Genomic DNA, 19,696 nt, shown 5'->3' with positions numbered 1-19,696 from the left:
TTTACCAATGATTAATTTCTTGTCCTGGCTGAAATACCTGATACCAGCTTCTGCATGGACATCAACCTTCATCCCATTAACCTTCCTGAACCCCAATACAGCGCTCCCATTCAGCAGGAAGTAGTAAGAGAGAGACTTTGCCCTTTTCCTAACAATACAGAGACAGGAATTAAAGGTTCTTGCCCTAGTATAAATTACTGTATGGTTATGATGGTGGTCTAACGGGAACACCTACCACTTCCTGCTTCCTTTTCAGCCTTAATTTCAACTCTCCTTCCTGTCTGTGTGTAAAGAAAACTTCAATCAGCTCCTCTGCATCATCAATGCCTGCCCTAAGCACCACCCCTGCTCAAAGGTTACCTATACCCCATAGTCAGGTCGGTGGAAGGAGACAGCCCAGGCACCATGGGTTGTGTGCTCCTTCCCACATCCTCATCTCAATAAACCTGTTCGTTTTGGACTTTTGCTACTCTATTGTGCCAGAAAACTCTTCCACCTTTAAGATTAAAAAAGAAAAAAAGTTAATGAAAACTATCACTTTATTGCCCGCTACCAGATAAATGGGTAGTTTCTACATCTTTCAATGTACAACTGCTCACAATTCCTTCATAGTAAGTAGGGTTTTGCTTTTCAGCTTTGTGGATTTTCTTTCGTTGTTCCTAAAGCCCTCTCACCCGATTGCCTCCCAGATCTCGAGTTCTAATCCTCTCCTTAGCAAGTCAGGGAGCTGAGCAGAGAGATTGCTAAAATACCCAGGGCCCAAGGCCTACCTCTGCCCTTTACTTGCTACGTGACTGCTGAACTTCCCTACCCTCTCTGGGTCTGTTTCCTCACTTACAAAATGGGGGTGATGACAGCGACTCCTTCATGGAGGGACTGGGACACAAACTGAGACCCCGAACCCTTGGAAGAACCGTGCCCGGACCCGAAGGACTGGATAGGGCCACTTTCCCGCTGAGTGTCAGCCCCTGCACCGGGCAGGAGCTCCCTGGAGGCCAGGACCAATTCCTCCATCCAGGGTGCCTGCAGAAAGATAAACAGTGCAATAAACCGAAGCCAGTAACACAAGTAGTAGCAGAGAACAAAAAAGAGGCGATGCAGAGGTGGGAGGCGAGGACATAGCTGGCCAAAGGCCAGAGGGCCCGGGGCAGGGCCCGGCCGCGTGGGCGTGGCCTCCCGTTCCTGGGCGGGGCGCAGGTCCGGATTGAGGCCTGCGCTGGGGCGGGGCAGGGCGGGGCGCGGCGCGAGCGGAGCAGCTAGCAGCTGCGCGGGGCAGGCGCGTCCCCTCTGCCTTGCTCGCCCAGGTAAGTGCCCCAGCCCGCGCCCCCCAGCAGTGTCGTGCTGCACCCGCCTGGCTGCGCGACGTGGGGAGGGCACAGTGGAGGGAGGTAGACCCAGAGCCCTGTGCTTGAGAACCGGGGAAACTGAGGCAGGGGAGCAGTAGCGCCTACGTCTCGGCAGGGCGGGGCGGGCACCCGCTGTCCCCGCTGGAGCCCAAGGAACTCTGTGAGCCCTGGCGGCCTCTGCGTCTAAAGCTTCTGGGGACAGAAGAGCGGGGTCGGAAGGGCCCTCGGAGCCGCAGGTGGAGTGGCTCAGAGCCGGGGCCCCTCGTGGTGGCCGATCCACTTTTTCGCAGCGGGGTGGAGTAAAGGGTTTAGGAGCCGCTGGGTGTGGGCTGGTGGCCTTGGCCTCTCCCAGGACGGGCGCTCCGTTTCCTCCGGCTGCAGCGCGCTCTGGACCCACGCAGTCTCTGGCATTCGCGCCCTCGGGTGCGGGGCCCTCTGCTGCTGGGCACCCGGTTGTGTGCCCAGGCTCAGCCTGCCCCGAGAGCCGCCAGTCCACCTCTGTCAGCAACATTACAATAGTTATTTCGTGCAGATACTGCCACTGATTTATCATGAAGACACAAAACTTGAGACTGAGCAGAATGGAAATAGTGAAAATGTAAAGAAAACCGGATCTTTGTCAGAGCCGTAGAGTGTGTGGTGAAGTCTGTTTAGAGGGAAGTGAAGGTAATAAGCGGCCACTGTTATACTCCAGGAAGTGTTTGAAGTTCTATTGTTTAGGGCATTTGGCCTCCAGGGTGAGGTGTTCACAAAAATTACGTGGCAAATCAGTAATCATTCTTAGTATTTTAGAAATTACACTGGATCAACTGGGACTGAGTAGCAGTTTTGGCCAGGTGAGTCCAGGAATGTAAGTGATGCAGAAAACCTGGCTTGAGTTCTGCCCTAGCAGTCCAGCTGCCTGTACTGGGTAGGGAGACTTCGGAGTTTATCCCACCCCTCGGTGCCCCTGCTTCTGCCTTTGCACACAGAGATGTTATCAATGGGTGGCCTCTGACTCCCTGGACTGTTTGAGGTTTATATTAACTCATTCACGCGATACATTTTTTTCCCATGGCTACTGTGCAACCATAAAGAAATATGGCAAAAACACCCACCTTGCAGGTTGACTTTCCAGGACTTTTCTGTGCTAGGCAGCACATAGTAAGAACATATGATGCTGATATTACAGATGGGGCTCAAAGAAATTGTGTCTAGCTTTAAGAGCAAAGGTAGAACTCTTAGGGGTCCCTTGATTCCACTGTGTATTGTGGAGCGAGAGATGGAGGCCTAGACGCAACTGGACAGGCTTAAGCTGCAGAGAGCCTGCAGATCCAGGGCTAACTGTTCTAGGAACTATAAATTTGCTTTCCTTTGGGACTCAGTTCAGGGGCTGTTGTTGGATTTTTAGAATATTTCGTTTCCAGGATGGGTGGGGTCAGTTTGTGTTTCTAAATCAATGCTGAAGATCTGCCAACCTGTAGGAATGTGCTTGAGGGAGGAAAGCCCATGCTCTCAAAGACCTGGCTGTTTACCTGGGCCCCATCCAAGGGCTGGCCTGGCCTCCTGTGGGAGCAGACAGGGCTGCTTGGAGCCAGTGGGACATGGGTGACAGCAGGAGCAATCCCAAAGAAGCCAACTAGGATCTGTGTTGGTTTTGAGGGGCAGGAGCAGTTTTCTGTCTCCTGTTCCCTGTGATGCAGTGTGTCCTGATTAAAAGAAATTAGCAATATAGTGGCCCCACCTGTCATCCCAGCACTCTGGGAGGCTGAGGCAGGAGAATCATGAGTTCAGTCCCAGCCTGGAGAACTTAGTGAGTTCCTGTCTCAAACTAAAAAGTAAGAACAGGGCTAGGGATGTAGGTTAATGCAAAGTGCCTGGGTTCAGTTCCCAGTTAATCTCCCCCTCCCCATGTAATAGTTATACTGTAAAAATATCTATCTATCTATCTATATCTATATCTATATCTATATCTATATATTTTTTTTTTGGTTTGGTTTTTTATGAGACTGAGAATTGCTGTGCTGCCCAAACTGGCCTTGAAGTCCTGAGCACCAGTGATCCTCCTACCTCAGCTTCCTCTATATCTGGGACTATAGACTACACCGGCACCCACCTCTCTTGGCTTCTGAGTTTTTAAGTCAGTCAAACACAGGCTAACAAGCCCTTAAGCATAGCTATTTTTTCTTCCTTGTCATGGAACCCTGAGTGTCATAGCGCAGTTTTTTGTGGATGCTAAATGCCAAGTAAATATTTGTTTAGTTAAATGGATTCCTGATGTCAGAGACATTCTTTTTCTGAGAAGGTGTTTCTTTGAATGTTGACTTCTATTTTCTGGATTAAAGATTAAGAGTTGGCACCAGGTCTATCCAAATATCACACTGTCACCCCAACACTTGGGAGGCTGAGGCAGAAGGACCACTGTGAATTAGTTGAAGGCCAACCTAGATTACACAGTGAGTTCAAGACCAGCCTGAGCTACATATGACACCTGTCTCAAAAAGTGCTAGACAAAAAAAAATGATTAACAGCTGGACTGAGATTATTTTGAGTCACAGATTTATATAAGTTGGTGTTTGTTTGTTTGTTTTAAAAATAGGTCAGTGTCATTTCGGCTGAAGGAAAAGGAAAGATACCATGGCTTCGATCTGGGTAAGTAAACTTCAAGGCTTTGTAACAGTGACTAAACTGGGTCAAATAAAAATCCATAAAATCAAATATCAAACCAGTGGTGGTGCACACCTGTCAACCCAACACTTAGACAAAAGGCTTAGACAGAAGATCACTGGGAGTCTGAGGCCAGCCTGGGCTACAGCCTGAACTGTATAGCGAGACCCTCCCTCACTCTAAATAGATAAAATAAATAACAAAGAAAATCAAAGCACCATGAACAACTTTTTGGATGTTGATAAAAAATTCATCTGAAGACATTTAAAAAGCTAACAAATATGCAAAAGTAATAAAATATTTTAAATGTGTAATACAGTTACATAGTTAAAATAATTTGTGGTGACACCAAAGCAGAGTGGTAAAAAATAAATTTAGTATAGACTTTATATGTACTATATGATATTATATGTATTATATGATAAAGATAGTGCTTCACAGCATCAAGGAAAAGATAGCTTTTTCAATAACTAAGGAATACTTTTAGCTGTTTAGGGAAAAGTATATCTGCCTTCTTTCTCCTTAAAGTGTAAAATATAGATGGATAAAATACAGAAATGAAGGAGATGTGATATACTAAGTTGAATTTTAAAGTAATCTTATAGTGTAGAAAAGTAATTAAACAATAGCCCCAAACCAAAGGCTATAAGAAAAACATTGATCTGTTTAACCACATATGAATTTATAACTATGACAGCAATTAATTAGAAACCTCAGAAGACAACCTAAGGGAAAAAATATTTGGAGCACATTAGACAAACCTTTCACATGAAAGTAACTTGAATAAATCAATTTAAAAACCACATGATGAAAGATTAGCAAGACACATAAATAGGACATGAAAAGAATTATATCTAGTGAACATAGAGAAAAATGCTACACTTCACTGAGAATAGAAGGAATGTGGGTACTGCAAGGTGAACCATTTTTCTACTTGAGAAAGTAGAAAAGGTGAAAAATATGCAACATAATCCACAGTACAGAGACCATAGGCAAAACACGGACTCATCCTCACTTCGTGGGGGAATAAATTCAGTATACTCTTTGGTCATTCTCTCTCAGTGTTACGTGCATTCGTCATCAAACCCAGGAGTTCCACTTGTGAGTGTGTATCATAGAGATTTAAATGTTTGAAAAATGAAGGGATATTCATTTATGCTTGTTTGTAATTTTAGCTTTTTTGTGTGATCATTAAAGGAAATGAGGGGAAATAGGAAGCTGGCTCTATACGTACCCATACAGAAAATACAGAATAGTATGTATGAGTGATTCTGGCTAAAAGAAAGAAAAAGACTATGCAGTAAGATGGTATTCATGGACACTTCCTAGAAAAGAAGGGGCACAAAGCCCCTAAAGATAGGGCACATGTACTTTTCAGTGTATCCCCTGCTGTACTCTTGAATTTGCTTATGAGATAGGCTCTCACTATGTAGTTCAGGCTGGCCTTGAACTCAAAGTGATCCTCCTGCTTCAGCCACCTAAGTTCTGGGATTATAGGTAGCTTAAAAAAACAAAAACTGCAAGCAAATATTTTAGAATAAGGAATGAGAGGAGTTTAAAGAGGAGTGGAGATGTGCCTGCCCCTGGCAGAGCACCACAGGGGAGATTGGCTGATGATGGCTGTGCCTGTCCTCCCATTATTCTCGGCCACTGACCAGGAAGCTGACTTTGCCTTTTGCAACATGAGATCCCTGCTGCTTTTGTTGACCTCTAGCAGAGTCATATGGAAAACAAAATAAAACAAAACCACCCCTCTAAAACCCTAGTCCTGGTATCTAAGGAAATTGGTATGGGATCAGTTATATTCTCTAGCTGTCATCTCAGAGGGCTGGGACAGACCCAGGCGAGGGTGGGATAGGATATATTTGCTGTTTCAACTTTAAGAAATTACCAAAAATTTAACAGTTAAAATAGCATCTGTATATGTCACTGTTCTATATGCGAGAGACCCATGAGGAGTCTCAGAACGCTAAACTTAAGGCACTTGGCAGGGCTCTCGGCCTTTCTGGCGACTTTGCAGAGAATCCTTCTGCCAGACCACTTAGATGATGGATTGCAGTATCAAACTGAGGTCTTTACATCCTGCAGGGGCTGATTTAGCTCTCACTGGCCGCTGCCAGTCCTTTACATCTGGCTGCATCATCTAGAACTAGGAAGGATGTATTGAGCCCTCACTTGTGGAATCTCAACCTTTTCTTTCTGGGATCTCTCTTCTACCTTCCTTTCCTCCCCTAGCAAAAGAAGTTTCTCTGCTTTCAGGGCTCGACCAGATAATCCAAGATAATCTCCTTGGATTATGCTGATCTCAAAGAGCAAGACTGAAGAGCAACTCAGAACTGCTACAAAGAACAAGGTGGCAGTTCCTTAAACAGGTAACAGTAAGGCTACCATATGATTGAGCGATCCTACTTCTGGGAGTGTATCTAGGATCTAGGATACTGAAGAAATAGGTGTGTATCTGTGTTCATTGCTGTACTTCAGACTAGCCCGTTGGTGGGAGCAGCTCAGTATAGACCCATATATGTGTGGATAAACAAAATGCAATTCACACGCACATTAGCAGAGTATTCAGCCTTTGAATTCAAAGGTAATCTTGCCACATGCACCCACGGATGAACCTGGAGCATGTTATGCTAGGTAGAGTAAGTCACTGGTAGAATGAGACAAATATTGTCTGATCCCAGTAATATAAAGTATCCAGAGGACCCCAGTTCATAGGAACACAAAGCAGCACGGTGTTTTCTGGGGGCCAAGTGGGAAAAAGGAGGCATTGTTATTTGGTCAGAGTGGAGTTTCACTTCTGCAAGATGAAAAAGTTCTGGTGATGTCTTTCAAAATGGAGTGATATCTCATCACGACTGAATTGTACACTTAAAAATGTTGGCATTTAACAAAAATTCAGATTTCCCATTATAAATACTCATATCTCAGAGCACTATCATGGAACCCAGGTTGATGCCCAATGCACTTAAAACCCAATACTATGATACTGGGGTTTTACAAAAAGCAATTACTTCACTGTATTGTCAACCAGCAAAAAAAAAAAAAAAAAAAAAAAAAACCAATCAGGAGCTAAAGGAAAGGAGCTCAACTCTGCCTTCCCATTGGTTGGTAGAAGGAGCGTGAGTGGGAAGGGAGAAAGGAGAAGCTATGTGGTTGGACAGTGAGAAGACGGGTGGTTGGGCCCTTTTCATGGGTGTGAGCAGTTGTCACATTTATTTCAAAGGAAGTTACCACATTGTGTTAGGGGAGCTGGGGCTTATGACACCAACAGGTCATTGAGTGGATGAGCTGGCTTCTTTTATCCATGTCCATTCTTGAAAAACTTGTTCTAAACCCTCCTTGAGCGGATTCTGGAGGCCTTCCCTGAATCGATGGCTGAGTGTGCCCAGGCCTTAGCTGATTTCATTTCTTTTGTTCCTTTTTTGTCTTAGCCACAAAAGCACGTAGGCAGCCAAGTGCAAATGAGCCATCCAGTGCACCCATATCTAGAGTCTGGAGGTTGGTTTGAGGTTAGCAGTGTGTAGTTAGTTTATTAGAATAATGTGAGCAAGGGCAAAGACCTCATGGCAATTTCAGCACAGTAGTGTTGAGTAGGAAAGAAGGGCTGGTTGCTTAGGTCTTTTATAGTCTATTTAGGGCTATGCAAAACTATCATTGTTTCAGATAAGTAGTCTCTGTTGCACTGGCATTTTGTTTATATTGAACTCTTAAATGTCCTGTTTAGACATATTCTGCTATCTCACTTCTTGACAGAAGGCCTAGGATTAAGGCATGCATCTCCATGCACGGCTTTCATTTTATCCTAAAAACATCTTCCTTGCTAAATAATATGCCTGCAGCTGTTTTAGTAAAGGAGCTTCTGCCTATTTCCTCGATGTGATTTTATTTCAAATCAATTGCATGTCCTCCCCAGTGAAATGGTTCTGTTTAAGCTACCTGAGACAGATGGCTGATCTCTGCATTGACCACTTCTGACCACTTTCTGACCACTTCTATTTTCAATATTTATAGTATATTAAATGCCTGTATACCTTAAGGCATCTAGTGCTCTTTTTCTACTCCTATTTTATTTTTATTGAAATTATATTGACACTAGCTGTGAATGCAGATGGGTAGGTGGGATGGAATTCAGTTCAGACCCTTTGGGGGTTACCATCAGATTACCCAGGTTCACGAGCTTATCCTCCAGGACTCCACTCCCAATGCCAATCACAAATTTTGTTTACTCCCCACACTTCTGATTGGTGGGCCATAAATGTGGAATTGTCAGTGATACCCACTCCGATTTAAAATTTACTAGCCTGATTGGAGAACACCCTGAAAGAGCTCTACTTCTGTTTGGAGATTTATTACAAGGGCTACCCACAGAGTGTTCATGCCCCAGCCCCATGGACTTGGGGTGGGCCATCCTCACTGCCCATCTGTGTCTCCACTAACCAGGAAGTGCATGGGAGTCACACTGTGTGGAGCATTAGTCAAGGTTCCCTGAGCACTGATTGCTTATCATACAGTTGAACTCAATATCCAGCTCCCTTTTCCTTCTGGAGGTCAGCTGGCCCAGAGTTCCAGCTCCATAACCACATTTGGTTTTCTAGTGACCAGCTAAAATCCTGCAGCCACCTATGGGGCTGCCAGGAGTCACCTCAGGAGCATAACAAAAACACTTGTTATCTCTCAGGAAATTCCCATGGCTTTTAAAACTCCACCTAGACTAGGACAAAGACCAGATATACTCCTTGTCATTCCTCACATGTGTGATTTACACTAAGGCACAAAGTTTCCCAAACAGCATACCCTTTTATTTTTATTAAAATTATATTGACACTAGTGGCACTGGCTATGAATGCCAAGCAGAAGTTCTAATTTTAGTTATAGCTTTAATAATGAGGGGAACTGGGAAAATGAGTTTATGTTTTGTAATAAACATTGACAGACAGAGTTATTCAAAGACATGGGATTCATGTAGGAAAGACTAAAAAGGATCCTTACCAGGGGCGGTGCGGATGTAGAGTGATGTAAGGTGGAAAGTTGCAGTCAAAGAAAGCTGGCTTGTAACAGTGAGCTAATGAAGAGAGCCGGAGAACAACAGCCCCTCCCAGACCTTCCCTTCCTTCCTGGAAATCAAAGTGGTGCAGCTTGACACAGGAGGACACAGGGGTCTTGTATTTGCTGGTGACCAGAAGAGTGGCACCGTGGCAGAGCTTTCAGGAAAGGCACAATGTCCTGAGATGCAAGTGTTTGGGAAAGATAATCCCTTTCAGATTCTGTCCCTGGGTGCCACCAGCTTCAGGCATTGGGTGCTGTTAGTCCTGGGTTCACAGAATGAGAGAGCCCTGTCCAGTGCCATAGTTTTTACGTGGGCAGGGACATCCTTTTCTTCCTTTCCTTCCAGGTGTGTTTGCTCTGCCTAAGCAGGCAGAATAAATGTGTGGGGAAGATGCCTGTGTCTGCATATTCTGTTGAGTTCCATCTCTGGCCTCTCTCTTTCCATCTACCACCTCTCAGGAATAGACAGTGGTGGCCTTGACACTATGTCCTCTGAAGCAGTATTTCCCATTCCCAGCAGAACAGGCCGCTTTCCTGGATAGCTCCTCCTCAGCATGGTAATGACTCACTGTGTCCTTTGTGTGTGTTTTAAGCCATGTTCCTGGAAGCATCTGTAGGGTACTGTTGGCCTGCACACAGTTGCCTCTCTGCAGGAAGTTAATAAAAACAGATGAGGCCTGGCTTTCAAATCAAAGCACTGAAGGTTTTTTTTTTTTTTTTTAAATGAGAAAGCCCAAAAGAATACTTTGTAATTGAGTGAGAAGAGAGGATCTCAGGAGGGATGAGTGCAGTGAGCAGTCAAGAGCTGTTCTTTGCCACACCTGATCCACAAAGGGCCTTCCTTTACATTTAATCATGATGCGAGTGTAACTTATGAATCCCTAGATACACCTGGTAAAGAGGCAAAAAGGAAGGAAAATCTTTCACATTGGAGAACAGTGGATGTGAAGGGGAGACGGCATGATTTGATTCTCTTGGAAATCCGTTTTACTGGTCATTGCCCATATGAACAGGCATTAGAAAAAGTGAAGAATGCATCTGTAGCATGACACTGAGCTCTGACATGTCTGATAGTACCGTTGGAGAATTCATCAAAGAAACAAGATCACCCCAGACAAGAAAATCTGTATTTACTTCTCATTTGACAGATATTTGCTATACATCTCCTATGTGTCAGGCACTTAGGCTTTGGCAAATATAGTAGAGAAAAAGAAATAGAAAACACGGAGCCTACATTTTATTGGACAATAAACAAAGGATAAATGCACAAGTCTATTTAAGCGAAGTGGGATAATGAGAATGACGGGGCATGCTATTGTCTGCTCATCCATGAGTGGAAGTCAGCGTGGCTGAAGGAGCCAGCTGGGAGAGTCCTGGGGAGGAACAGACAGACGGATGAACAGGGCACAGCCAGGGGAAAACTGAGTCCAGCGAATAGGGTGTATTTGCGAACATGAAATGCATGAGGAGGAGGGAGAAAGGAGGGGGAGGCATAGAAGATTTGATGAGGTATCATGATTCTAGTTTATGATGCTTTAGGATCCTCCAAAGGCCACAGAGAGTCCCAGCTATCCTCTCATGAGCTGTTGGCCGTTTTCTTCCAGGTGCACTTTACATTAGGAAGTACTCTTAAGTCCTGTAGCAACTTGTTAGGATTATCACCAGTTCCCAAACAAATCATACATAACCCATTTCATGCTCCTGTCATATGCACATTAGCGATGTGCCCTTCTATGCAAGAAGGGTCCCTCTTAGGATGTTACCAACAGTAGGTGTTCCTGACCTCTTCCCTCAGGGGCTATTCCCCTCCCCACCGGGGTGAGGTGGATGGAGAGTGGGTCTCATCACTGTAGTTCAAAACTCGATGGCCTGAAAAGTTCTATCCCTCCAAATTCATATGCAAAATCCTAACTCCTGATGGGATTGGGATGTGGGACCATTGGAAGGTGATTAGGACTTGGAGGAGACCTTAGGAATGGGGTCATTGCCCTTATAAAAAAGGTCTGAGACAGCTGGTTAGTCACTTCTGGTGGGGGGAGAGACTCAGGGACCCAGAAAGGGTACTTTCACTTGGATGTTTGTCAGTGCCGCCAAAATAGTGAGAAATAAATTCTTTGTTTTTTCTTTTTGGTACTGGGGTTCAAACTCATGATCTTGCACTTGCCAGGAAGGTGCTTACACCACTGAGCTAAATCCAGGGCAATAAATTCATTCTTGCTACTTATAAGTTACTCAGGCTGTGGTATTTTGTTATAGCAGCTGGCCTAAGACTCAGCTTGTGTCCTTCCGAGGACAATTTTAGATGTGAATATTGCCAGACGTCTACTTCAGTGGGCCAGGTTCCTTGGACAAAGGTGTCTGCTCTAGAAGATGAAGTTGGAGTTGAGGATGTGGCCATCTTCAGTTCTCTGCGGCTCTTGGATAAGAGGAGAATTTGATCCAGAATTCTTGACTCAGTTAAGCACTTGATGTGGATTGTGAAACCAGGTGTAATCCATAGATACTGGTGCTGGATGACCTACAGGTAGATGAATCTGTAGTACTTAAAACTACCATGAAAATTACTCTGAGAAGGATTTTTATGTTGATCAAGTCTTTCTGGGAGCACAGTGTTTCATCTTCAGTCCAGAAAATTGAGTTTGCTACCTTTGTCAGAGAAACCCCAAGTATCTACACAGATGAGGAAGACAAATCAGATCACTGGTCACCAAGGTGCCTTCATCCTCTGGTCCAAGAGGAACTGCTGGCCCTGGGACATCTTCCAAATCTCCTTGGATGTGGTGCTCACTTTGATTTCTGGACTTTTGATATTTGAGAAAAATAGTTTCATCGGGCAGCCAGATATTTAGTATAACCCAAGGAAAAATCTCACACCTTGAGATGTCATTGTCTTGCATCTATCTACCTTCAACAAACAGTTGTTTTCTTTCAACCCTGTCTGGGAAGTGTGTGCTGGGCTAGGAGCTGGACTTATGCTGGTGAGATCTTTGCTCTCTGGGACTTGATTTCAGAAAAGGTAGGCACAGAGTGAGGTAAGAGCTATCACTGAATGCTGTGTGCCCTGATGGTGAAAGAGTTGCTGTGATGGAGAGAGGATTTCTCAGATTCTGAGTCCAGGAAGATCCACCAGAAACTGGCTTTGAAGGGGAGGACTAGAGGGAGAAAGACCTTCTAGGGAGAGGGTGTGATAACTTGTGGTGTCAGTTTGAGTAGAGAATACCCAACTAAATTGGATCAGCATAGTTCTAGGTGTGGCTGCAGGGATTCACTGAAGACTGAAAATCCACTCTGGATGTGAGTGACAGCACCCGATAGGATTGCCGCCTGAATGGAATAAAAAGGAAATGAAAAAGGAAAGCTTGCTTCTGTTTCTTTGGAGGAGCTCCAGTCTTCTCCGGCACGTTGGACATCATCTGGCTTTCAGCTTAGACCCTTCAACCTTCCAGATCAGACCTTTGAGCCTTGCATTGTAGACTCTGTGCCTTCTGCTACTGATTCTCATGGATCACTATAATGAGCCCCAGGCCTTCACCTTTGACTCGATCCATCAGATCTTAGTGTAGAGGCAGGCTATACTTTTGCACTCTTCCACACTCGACTCTGCAGGTGGCCACTGTAAGCCACTCTTATAAATCTTTATTTTAATTTTATTTTATTTTGAAGAGAATAAAGCCAAACAAAGTAAAACAGAATAGTGGCAATCAAAACAAACCAATGAACATGGTACATGACTTCAAAACAAAACACAAGGAAATCAATAATGACTACCATAATGCATCTTGTTGTCTTCAAAGTAGTTGCTATACCATCACACATGATACAGTAAAACAAAACACAATAGAATAAAATCAATCAAAACAAAACAGCCATACAGGACTTCAAAACAAGTTAGTAAGAAATCTATAATCACTACCATGATAAATTTTGTTATCTTTGAAATAGTTGTCCTTGCCATTAATACAATAAAATTAGACAAACCAAAACAGAATAAAACCAAACTAAACAGAACAATGAAAACAATATGGGTTTCAAATCACAATAATAGATTAACAATGGCCACTGCCTTACCTTTTTAGACACTTCCTCCCCTTTCACTTTCACAGGATGTATGTACATTTTGGATCCCACTAACTCCTTTAGTTTTTTATATTAAGGAGACAACATGGTATTCACTCATGTGACTCTGAACCACATCATCCATAAGCATGATCTCAAATTGTATCCATTTACCTTGAGGTTATCTTTCTTTATAGCTGAGTAGCCTTCCATTGCATAAAAATGCCCTGTCTTTCTTATCTACTGTGCAACTGATGAGCAAGCTCCCCCCACTTCTTTCTGCGTCCCTGTCACATAGAGCATTGTTCTTTCTCCTTTGACTTTCAGTCTATGAACTGCCTTTTGAGTTAAATGTGTTTCTTGTATGAAGCATATTGATAGATCCTCTCTCCTGATTCACTCTGTCTATGTTTCTCTTTATTGGTGAATTAAGGCCATCTGTATTAGTGATTATGGCCAACATGCTGTGCCTCATCTCTGCCATGCTATTTTTTTTGCTGTTGATTGCCTATTTTTCCCCCTCCATTCCATTATTTACCCCATTCATTGATCCCCCTCTGGTGCTGTTCCTGGAACCGTGATCTTCTTTTTTTAAATCTCTCTCTAAAATGTCCTTCAGTATTCTTTGTAGGGTTTGTTTAGTGGTCATGAATTCCTTCAGTTGTTCTTTGTCCATTAAAGTTGAAAGATAGTTTTGCAGTGTACATCAATCTGGTTGGAAGTTGTTTTCTTTTTAGGACTTGAAATACTTCACTCCAAGCTCTTCTTGCTCTTCTTGACTTGATGGTTTGTGTCGGCAAGCCCTGATTCTAATTGGTTTTCCATTATAGATGATCTCTTCTTTTCTCTAACAGCTGTTAGCATTTTGTTTTTGTGCTGAATTTCTTGATTATTATATGTCTGGGTGTAGATTTATTTTGATCATGGCCAGTAGGAGTTCAACATGCCTCACTTACCTGAATGTCATTTCCTTTTTCCATGCATGGGAAGTTTTCTGCTATTACTTCTGTAAATAGACTTTTAATGTCATTTGTGTTGACCTCTGCTTTTTCACTCACACCTATTATTCTTATGTTTCTCTGAGTTGTCTTTCTGCCTTTGAATTGTTACTTCCTAGTTACTTGTTATTTTAAAAGATCTTTCTTTTCATGATTGAAAACTATAAACTTGTCTTCAAGATTTGAAAGTCTGTCTACAGTTTCTTTCTAGCAGGTTTGCCAGCTTTTAATGGACTTTTTAATTTCCTGGATGTCTCTTTGAATCTGTTTCATATATTTTAAATCTTTTTTATATTGTTCATTCATGGTTTTCCTCATTTTCCTATGTTCCTCTAATTTTTTAATCTATGTCTTCTTTAGATATGATTAGCAATTCTTTTATTACATTTTTCATTTCTTTTTTTGCGTGAGATAGTATTTTTGTTAATTTCTTTTATAGCCTCATTAAGTCGTTTCTTACTTCAGTTGCCATCAGTTCAGAAATTTCAGGTGTGCGACTGCCAATCTTTTCCATGTTTACATCTCCTGGACTTGCTCTGCTTGGGTTGGGGGCCAGAGTCTGCCTTTTGTTTCTTGTCCTGACATACTGCTGGGTTCTTCCGGACAAGTGAATAGTAGGGTCCCAGGCACTTTCTGTACTGCCCACAATTTCTCTGAAGTGAGATTGTTTTGTTCTTCTAGCCAGTACTGGCTACGGGTATCTGGTGGTGACCACTGGGTATGCTGGTGCAGGGATGTCTGCTATTTTTCCCAGCCTGTGTTGGCTCCCGTTGGCTGCTGGAATGGGTGTGGGTGTAGGACCAGCGACTCCCCACTAACCGAGCTAGTTACCTGTGGGGAGCCCCCACCATGGCCGCTGGAGTGCACACCAGGGCGAGGCTGGCTGAGGCTGGCTGCTGCCACCAAACCAAGCTGCCTACTGGCAGGAACCTCGGTAATGGCTGCTTGAATGTGCGTAGGGGGAGGGCAATTTCCAACTGCCTGCTCCCAGCTAGGAGCTCCTGGAGGGAGCCTGCAGCTTATCAGGGCTGACTCCAAAGTGACTGCCAACCAATTGCTCTCTCCTGTGGTAGAACTGAGCTTTCTGCACTCACCGCCAGCCAATGTAATCTTCTGTGTCCACCACTTCCTTCCATCACCACGTCTCTTTGCAGAGACCTCTGGGGTTGCATCCCTAGATTGCAACAGTTCCTCTTGCACAGTGGGTCTGGCTCTGTCAGCTACTGCCATCTTCATTTAAGTTTATCTTTTTTACTCTTTCTGTGGGCTTCAGTTCTTACTTTAGATTCTGCTTGGTACAGGGGATTCACTTCCTTCCTTCTTGTCTTCCCGTGATGCTATATCCCAGCATCTGCACTGTTTCTCTCAGAGAGGCTGTTACTCTGTTGCTTACTGTTCCATCTTCCCAGGATTAATCTTTGTATATTTATATACCTTGCATTAAATATTTCTCTTGTGAGCACTGAAGACACAGAAGGGACAGTGTGAGCCAAGGCAACAAGTCTAATATATAACTTAATTCTTGTTTAGTGGATACTTGCTGGAGCTTTGGAGAAATGGAGAGTGATGGCCCAGGGAGGCAGAGGCTCCAGAGGAGGGCAACAAAGGAGGCTACCACCCTACCCAGGGCTGTATGGACAGTGACAGGAGTTGGGACTTTGTTGGATCCAAGAAGGCTGTTAACTAGATGAGCGACATGATCTGACCTGGGTATTGAGCAGATTCTCAGCTGCTGTGGGGAAGTGGTTGGAGATGAGCGAAAGAGGGAAGCAGAGAGGGACCCCTTATGAGGCCTAGTGGTGATCTGGATGACTGTAGACATGGGAGCAGCACATGTGAGATGCCCTTTCAGTCAGGTCTTACAGGTGTTGCTGACTGGAGTTGGAGGGAAGAGAGACAGGAAGCAAAGGTGACTCCCTGGGTTCTGGGGGCTCACAGCGCTGTCTACAGGGAAGAGTGTGAGGAGGAAGCAGAGCACACTGGAACTGAGTATAGAGCCTGTAGCCGCATGGCCTGGGATCCAGTCTTGCAGGGCCACACACCATATCTGCAACTGGGAAGGTTTCTGTATTTTCTGTGCCTTCATTTCCTGCTGTATCAAATGGCTCTGGCTGGACTTCAAGTCGGGGCACTATTCTTGTGTCTTCAATGTCTACTCCATGTTGATATCTTAACGTATCAGTTCAGTATTTCCTCCCAATTTACCTCTTTCCCCATGTAACCTTGACATTCATCTCCTCATTTAATCCTCAAAACCACTGGGAGGCTCTACTTTTTACCTCTATTCTATGTTTGTTTATATTTTTATTAGTATATATTTGTAATATATAACATTTAAATATCCTGTGTGGATACAATATATACATGGTGGTACATGCCTGCAATTCTAGGTACTTAAGAGGCTGAGGTAGGCTGCTGGATCGGGTCTGGGTGTGGGGACCTTCTGGGTAGTCATTGCCCAGAAGGTGAACAGATTGATCTTTGGCAGTTGTGTACTGTCAGAAACACATCTAGTGTTGATAACGTTAGAAAAGACTATTACAGTGCACAGGGCACACCACCCTCAGGATCAGCCAGGACCTCACAGTGAAACAGGAAGGGCAGGTCTGCCCTGCAGACAGGGGAGGGCAGGGCCAGCAGGAGGTCTGTAGGAGGGGATGCCCAGAGATGCCAGTGAGCACACAGCAGAGTCTTCAGGGACACAGAGGAATGTTTCTTTGGTCTCCAGAGTATTGAAATGAAGATCTAGGAGAACAAGTCTATGTCCTGGCCCTTGTCTAAACTAAAGCAGGGAAGGGACTGGGGATTTAGCTCAGCAGCATAAGCGCCTGCCTTGCAAGCAGGCAGTTGTGAGTTCGATCCCTGGTACCGATAAAAATGAAAAAGACCAAAATAAAATAAAATAAAATAAAATAAAGCAGGGAGAGCAGCTTTACTGAAGTTTGGTCAAGTCAGTGACTATTTACAAGTGGTCAGGCAGCTGGGAACCTTTTTCCAGTATGGAACACAGAACAGATAATGCAGAGTGCATATTCTTCTCAGGTGTAAGAAACAACACATTGAACATATACTGGCCATCATAGGAGTCAACAAACTTCAAAGGATCAAAATGATATGAGGCACATTTTTATTCTAATAAAGCTACAAACCAGCAAGAACATAAACTTGTATTTAATTTAATTAAGCTACAACCAGTAAGAACATAACATAAATTCCTATATATTTGAAAAATAAGCAATATACTTCTAAAATAAACAGCAATGAAAACTAGAGTACAAGCTAAGACTAATCAACAGCACTGCTTATGCAACAGCTAGAGCAGGACTTAGAATCAGCTTCCAGTCTTTCTGAATGATGTATGATAACAACATAAAAGTCCTGCACGAGACATGGTGGTGTGCGTCTGTCCTTTCAGGATCTTGGGAAACCGAGATAGGATGATGTCTTGAGTTCACTGCAAGGCCCGTTGAGCTTACCAGCAAGACTCTGTATCAAAAAATAAACAAATATGATTTTAAAAGAGAACATTGAGTCAGTGATCTACAGACAAAAGCAAGATAGTAGAGATCAGATTAAAAGCAAAAAGTGAAAGCAACAGCTGTTCCACTGAGAGCTATAAAGCTGTCAGACACCTAACTGGGCTATCAAGGGAAAAAGAAAAGACTTGGACTACTTATTTTGAGAATGACAGATATGTTATCATTACAACCTGGACAGGGTTTTAAAAAACTAGCAATGTAGATAAAATAGCCCAACTCCTTGAAAGCTCACCTAAGAAGAAATGTGACACCTCAGTAGCCTCACGTCTGTGACAGAAATGGGTATTGTGGACACTCCTAGGACACTCTTATTATAGAAAACATTAAAAATGTGCTCCCCAGCTGTGGAGGCAGGTCCACATCTATAATCCCAGCACTGTGGAATGCTGATATAGGAGAATCACAAGTTCCAGCCCACCAGGACAACTTAGCAACCTAACAAGACCCCATTCTAAAATAAAAAATAAAATAAAAATAAAAATCAAATGCTAGGAATGGGTATAGAGCCATGTGAAGACCTGGGTTCAATGCCCAGTACCAAAAACAGTATATATATTTTCTTTTTCTGAGATGCAAACTGAACTTGAAGCTTTACTCTAATACAGACTCTGACATTCTGAGCTTTATGCTGGCCCTGACCTATCCTTATCAGTAACTCAGACTTGAAAGTGACCTTGACTGTAAATGGGATCCAGCTGCTGACCCATCCTCACCATGACCCTCCAAATTTCACTAGGATTTCACTCTGCAGCAGGTCCTTCCTCCCAAATACTTTCCCACAAACTACACTAACCTGAGCTCTCAAATGCAAAGGAGACTTCTTTCTGTTCCTTGAGCATCTATAATCCCAGAGGCATTAATCTGGGCGGGACAAATAGGAACATCATACATAAGACCCCCTCTGAATGAGAGATTTGTGAAGGACACTTAGATCTAAACCATAAGAGTAGTGAGGCCCTGGGTGTGACCTGGAAGCGTGTATCCTGGTCTCTGGCTTATGCCTTCTCTCCTTGTCCTGGCTGACCTGTGTCGAGTACTTTTCCTCTGCTCTGAGCTTCTGAAACATGAGCCAAAAGAACCTGTCTTGCATGTGCCCAGTGTTTTGTCCCAGAGAGATGAAAAAGTGTCTAATACTACCTGTGCCTCTACTTATGTACCTGTATGTCAATCTTTGTTTTAAAATCATTTGGGGAGAGGCAGATTTTTGTTCCTGGTAGATGAGGTCTAGTGAACCAGGTTATTGTGTCTGATATCCTAGAGTAATGATTTACTCTGTAAGTGCTGAGACTGTCCACAATCCTATCTGTGGGTTTGGAATCTCTACTTGCTCTCTATGCTAAGAAATAACCACCATAGCACTGCACACAATGAGTGCTTACTCTGTGCTACATGCTGTGCTGACAGATTTATATTGACCTCTGAGGAACATGTGACATAGTTTCCTGAGTTCAATACTATTCTCATCTTATAATTGGAAAATCTAAGCCGCGGATTATATAAATGTTAGGTAATTTGTCTAGTGTCAAACAGTAATGCTTATACAATTTGACATCTGTTTGACTGTAGCGTGTAAACAAATAATGAAGGCATTTAATTTAACTCCATGGAGTTTCAAGAAAAGGATTGAACCTGCTTTCAAGTCATATGACGAGAGGCTGCCGAAAGTATATCACGCTAACAGAACAGGAGAACATTAGGTGTTTTCTGACTTGAGCTTTTTAGATGAACTACTTACCTGCAGTGGCATCAGTTCCACCAGAATTTTATATCAGGAAAATAACCGGTTGTGTGGTAAAGCTTTTCCAGAAACCTATCCGCGGCTGCCTTTTCTCTCTCAATCTCCCTCAGCCGCAGATTTAGATCCTTCTGGAGTTTTTCAACGTAAAGCTTGTTCTTCCTCTCCTCCACCCGGTTGGTCATGACGGCCCTCCACATGTTCCTGGGGTCTCCAATTTTGGAAAGGTTGCCTTTTGGGGTGTGGCCCTTGCCACTCATTTGAGAGCTTGTCCTGAGAAGTTCAGCAGCCTTCTCCTGGGAAAGGCAGTCTGCCTTCCAAAGGCCT

General features: G+C 43.7%; 1 protein-coding gene across 1 annotated transcript in view; it reads left to right on the top strand.

Annotated features, from left to right (window-relative positions):
• Positions 1–1,200: 1,200 nt before the first annotated feature.
• The window catches only part of Anxa3 (annexin A3), a 66,428-nt gene continuing 47,932 nt past the window's right edge, over positions 1,201–19,696 (top strand). Inside the window, exons 1-2 of the mRNA XM_063247216.1 lie at positions 1,201–1,304; positions 3,925–3,977. Of these exons, the coding sequence (XP_063103286.1) occupies positions 3,963–3,977 (15 nt within the window). The 5' untranslated portion in view covers positions 1,201–1,304; positions 3,925–3,962. The remainder of the gene's footprint in view (positions 1,305–3,924; positions 3,978–19,696) is intronic.

This window comes from Cavia porcellus, unplaced genomic scaffold (assembly GCF_034190915.1).
Source record: "Cavia porcellus strain 051 isolate PalLab524CR breed Dunkin Hartley unplaced genomic scaffold, mCavPor4.1 scaffold_4, whole genome shotgun sequence".
Classification (NCBI taxonomy): domain Eukaryota; kingdom Metazoa; phylum Chordata; class Mammalia; order Rodentia; family Caviidae; genus Cavia; species Cavia porcellus.
The sequence above is the reverse complement of the archived record's forward strand: the minus strand, read 5'-3'. Positions and strand labels throughout refer to the sequence as shown.